Source organism: Botryllus schlosseri, chromosome 16 (assembly GCF_051294905.1).
Source record: "Botryllus schlosseri isolate E-star chromosome 16, Bs_hap1, whole genome shotgun sequence".
In the NCBI taxonomy this organism is placed as follows: domain Eukaryota; kingdom Metazoa; phylum Chordata; class Ascidiacea; order Stolidobranchia; family Styelidae; genus Botryllus; species Botryllus schlosseri.
In genome coordinates, this window is record NC_137251.1 from 6,564,143 (window position 1) to 6,569,298 (window position 5,156).

The 5,156-nt window shown below is 40.3% G+C and overlaps 1 protein-coding gene across 1 annotated transcript; it reads left to right on the plus strand.

The window, feature by feature from the left end:
• The first annotated feature begins 2,117 nt into the window (after positions 1-2,117).
• Positions 2,118-4,916, plus strand: LOC145458270 (serine/threonine-protein kinase pim-3-like). Its single transcript, XM_080336598.1, has 2 exons — positions 2,118-3,117; positions 3,666-4,916. Exons 1-2 carry the CDS (start codon positions 2,851-2,853, stop codon positions 4,029-4,031), a joined length of 633 nt encoding a protein of 210 aa, XP_080192724.1. The 5' UTR covers positions 2,118-2,850; the 3' UTR covers positions 4,032-4,916.
• Positions 4,917-5,156: the final 240 nt, after the last annotated feature.

A 5,156-nucleotide genomic window follows, 5' to 3' on the forward strand; every position in this document is an offset into this window, starting at 1 on the left:
TGATATCGTTGTATCGTTGTATCCGTATACACATTCGCAAATAGATTGAGGGATCCGTCGTCAACTTGGATACGAAAGCAATGGCAGAAAAAACCGTTTCAGTCGCAAAAAGATGCGAGATCATCGAAAAACGCGTAGGCTGGGATGTTAATTACCGCCGGCACTTCCCAGGCAAGTCAGTACCACATGAAAGACCGCATTATGTCATTCACGACAAGATTGGGTCTGGTGGTGGAGGTACCGTATACTCGGGTGAGTTGAATTATTTCTGAGGGGTACTGGTTACTAGGCATTACAGAAATAGAGAACCGCCGGTTGGATTTTGACGAGCGCCCTTATATTTCCTAGCTCTAACAGCAGTAAACGAAATTTGCGGTACAAAATATGTAGCCAATTAACCTGAGGTAAATGGTGCAACTTGAACTTTAACAATGTCCCCTCTAATTTTATAGCGAGTCTGCGCGCACTCACCAACTCACTGCGCGGTCCCTTGAACAACAGTGCGTAACATTTTGAGATCCGAAAGAGGTCCGAAACAGAAGACAATGTGTTGACTAAAAATATGGTCATAACTTCGGCTTGACTCCCGATTTGCCCTGCATTTTTCCGGTAATGTGTTGTGTTGACTAAAATAAAGTCATCACCGTGACTAGACCCCCAAATTCCAAGATTTTTGCCGAAACTTTGACGTTCGCTGCATCGGAGTTATCGGAGAATGTAGTAGCATCGCATGTCACTACATTTTCTACATCTGTACATCGAAAATGGTCGTCAGTTTGATTTGGTGATCATCAGTACCTTCTGCAAAAGATGTAGTGATTTTTTTTGTGTGTGCGCGCAGACTTTATCAGCAGTCGCTTAACAGGAACGTGAGTAACGAAACATTTCATAGCATTGTCTCATTAGCCGCGGAGAAGCAAGTCTGCTTATACTGATATATTAGACTCAGAATAAATGACGGGCCGTGGTATTTAAGGCTAGACTAAATCAGGTTTATATCGACCGAGACGGACGCAAGTCGCAATGTTTTGGTGACTCGACTTGACTCGAGTCATTTTCTAAAACATGGAAAATGATTCCACTCGACTTGGGGCAATTTGTGTATTGACTCGACTTGCGCTCAAGTCACTGCGCATGACTGGATCAAGTATATGACTCGGACTCGTGACTCGGACGGCCAAGCCAGATATTTCCTTATAACTTCGCAGAATAGTAAGCTACCACATTATTGGTATCTCGTCTATCAGTATAGGCTACTATTGCTTGTAGAATTAAGTCAGAAACTGCGTAAAGGATGAAAATTATTATAATATGAATGCGAGGCATTCAATTTCACCAAAAAGGAGTTGTAAAAAAGTGAGTTGAATAGGATTGAACTCGAAAATGAACAGTGAACACAATAACTTGAACTGTTACTCAGGCTCTGACTCGTGTAGCACTCGAAGCAACCTGAATAACAAAATATTGTTGCCTCTGCATTCATGTTAAGATTTCTCTTCAACAGGAACCAGGGTAAGCGACCAACTCCAAGTAGTTATAAAATACATTCGCGGGGAGAAGGTGAAGAGATGGGGTACATTGAACGGCTGCTATGTGCCCGCCGAATTTTTTTTCCTGCACACTCTGACAATTTCTGAGAGCCCAGGTAAAGTATACGGAAGACTTCTAGTCGTCCATCGAAAGAATCACAAACGCGTATTCTTTCACAAAGGTGGTCAGTAACGATATATGATATAGGATAGTATAGCCAAATATATAGTATAGCCAATTGTACGCACTATTTCCATTTATACCTACAGTAACGACATAGGCCTACTTCTACTTTTCCGGAGTATGGAGATATATTTTCTCTAATACGCCCACTACTCACTTTAAGAGGTTACGTATTTAGGCTACGCCTATATATCATTTGCATGACAACGACATGATGCATACCCTGTAATTCGGCAAATTGCACCTACTTCCATAGCGATTAGCATAACTGGTCAGCATGACGCGGTAGGCCCTACATCCACATTTATGGAGTACCCAAGTATGTGTTACACCTATACTTTTAGCATTTACTCAAATGGTTATGTATTCACCTCCAGTACTTCATCCTTTACTCAAGTTTTTTTCTTCTGAATTTTAGTAGTATTTGGATTGATTTGCATTGCTTTTGTCAATGAAATTATCATAACAACCGAAAGAAATTTCCCCTGTATCATGGTAACAGGATATTTTCGAAAATTGCTTTATTTGTAATGACATCAGTAATTTTGCATAGTCGCAAAGATTTATCTTGAAGTTTGGAATATAGCTCCTCCCGAATTTGCAACTAAATGTATATGCGACACCTCTACCAAATCTACTTTTCAAAAACTATATACTTGAGTGTTTTTCAGATCTCTCATATTATACCCGACTTGATGTAGTTTTAGTATGTTTTAGAAATCAGTACTACTGCATGTAATTGTGTCGAAATTTTGGGCATCACTTCTACCTACACTTGAGTAGCAATGGTGACTATACTTTTAACCTGCCTGCAGCCATGGCTATTATTCATCCTGCGTTAGTCGCTATGCTATGCCTTGTTCAATTTCGAAATCTGAAACTGGTGATCTACTATCAAAAGTATAAGACGCCTATTCCAAGCCTACTGATTCAAACTACGTATAGCCTACTTGGGTACCTCTGAGGTCTTTCGTGATCTTGCTTCTACTAAAATCCGATTTCACATGCCTCGAGAATCGCTACTTCAACTTGTATAGGTTACTGGTTATACGTTTTCCTCTAATTGAGTAACATAATGACAACACTGATCGCCTTTCTTCTTATACTGCTGTTGTATACGTCACAGGAGTAATCCGGATGATTGAGTGCTTTAAAGACAATGCAGCATACGTACTAGTGATGGAGCGTCTACCGCACGTTACAGATTTGAACGACTTCTTAAACGACCGCGGTTCCTTGTCAGAAGATGATTGTCGCGGTATTGTCCATCAACTAGCTAACGCGCTTCTGCGTTGTCATGAAAATGAAATCGTCCATCGTGATATCAAACTAGAAAACATTCTCATCAATCCACACACCCACGACGTGACACTTATCGATTTTGGATGCGGCACCAAGTTGACGGTATGTAGCCTACTCGATAATATGTATCATATCCCGATAATGTTAAACGCAACAACCGGTGAAGATTCGATCTTCAAAACCAAATCAAAGATTAGTTTCATACCATGTCGAGGCCCAAGCGCTATATGGCTCTCGAAAGTAGCACGAAAATTTGGGATAATGTCACATCCCATCACAAAGTACTAATCCCACTCAGGATTAAGGATTCTTGTAAGCCATGATCGGGACAAAATTTGAATATTTTCTTCAGCCCGTCTGTTTGATTGGGGTTGGTGTCTATATGGACTGGACACATTGGGCAGTGATAAATTAGCAAGGATGGATAAATTCATATCGATATTATTATTGTTATTGTCGTCGACGGACCACTTCAGTCTCTCTCACTCACACTCACTTGCATGCAAATTTGACTTGGAAAAATGTCGGAGTTTGACACTACAATCAAATACACCAGTGTGTTGTCTGTGTTGATTAGTCAAATGCACCATTTGCTCCCCTCTTTTTCTATGACAAGATAATTATATTTATTAGCGAGTTATTATTTACAGGTGATCCCTGAACTGCAGCTATCCGGAACTCGGGTTTACTATCCCCCTGAATGGTACACAGAAGGTTGCTACTTCGGAGATCGCCTCGACATCTGGGGTCTTGGCATCGTGCTGTACATGATGGTCGAAGGACGACGGCCATTCAACAACGAGGAGGAGATTGTAAACTGTAAAGTTTATCACAGTCTGGACAGAAAGTTTTCCAAATCGTATCGAAGCCTTATTAAAGGTTTGCTACATAAGGACCAAGAAAAGCGTCCCACCCTCGAGGATATTCTGGCACATCCCTGGCTATGTCACTATATGCAGGAGCCTAGAGTCAGAAGGGGATTGTTCAGTTCATTATTCAAGCGCTTCCGAAGATGAACTAAATCAACTTTTTTATACTTCTTCTACTTGTCATGTCTTCATTTTCGCCTTCCACTTGAAGTAGTTTCCCATCACTACAGTATTTCTACCTGCATACTGGACTAGAAGTTTGTGTCGTCTACTTCTCGTGTACCAACGCTGACTACTTTGATCACCTCTGATTACACTGGTCAACACAATTTTTGTTGATTTCGATCTGACAGTTGAACGACTAACTTTCGGACGCCGACTTCAAAAATGACTTCGGTTTTTCTCTATCACGTCAGGTTTTTGGGTTAGGCACCCACCACATAGGCTCATAACCCACATAAAGGTACTACTTTTAGTATATTTCATTTTTTTTATAAAACGTTTCAAAAACCACGAGTAGTCGAAAGTAGATCAATAGACTCCAAATAAACATTTGCACTGCTTTATTTGGTTGATTTAAACTGATATTGCGTCTGCAGGACTAATAAAGTTCGGGTTTCAGGGTCCAAATGTACGCTAATAACTCATAATTCTGTGGGTTGTGCCGAGCAATAGTCAGCCAACATATCTAAGCTACAATCTACTCTGGCATCTTACCCCCGTCATTTTCAGATATTGGGGTAGGGGTAGGTTACTCTCTCCTTTCCCCTCGCAGACTATGCCAAGGTTTTCCGGTAAATTATTTAGATATTTTAGCTTTTTTGAATGTCTGCTGTCCGACATAAACATATTGCACTGTCACATGTCTGTCAGGGTTACATGTGCATCCTTATTGTCGGACCACTAAGAAACACAATATTTCAAAGCTGATACATATGATCCAATCGTGCTTGTGATATTGCAACAATTCAATGTTTCTGTATTATTCTCAATGTTTCTGTATCATTCAGGATGACTAACTGAGTGTGCTATTGGTAACAGACATGGGGTGATTACTTCATGAATGTAATCGATTGCGATTACGATTACTTACGAATCACGCGATTACGATTACGATTACGATTACAGCAAAATCAGGAAGTAGTCGATTACGATTACGATTACATTGGTAAAGTAATCACGATTACTCACGATTACATTCATTTTGCTTCTTAAAACCAATCTTAGAAGATATTTGGAAGGCAATATAAGGATTGCGACGGAAGGACTAAA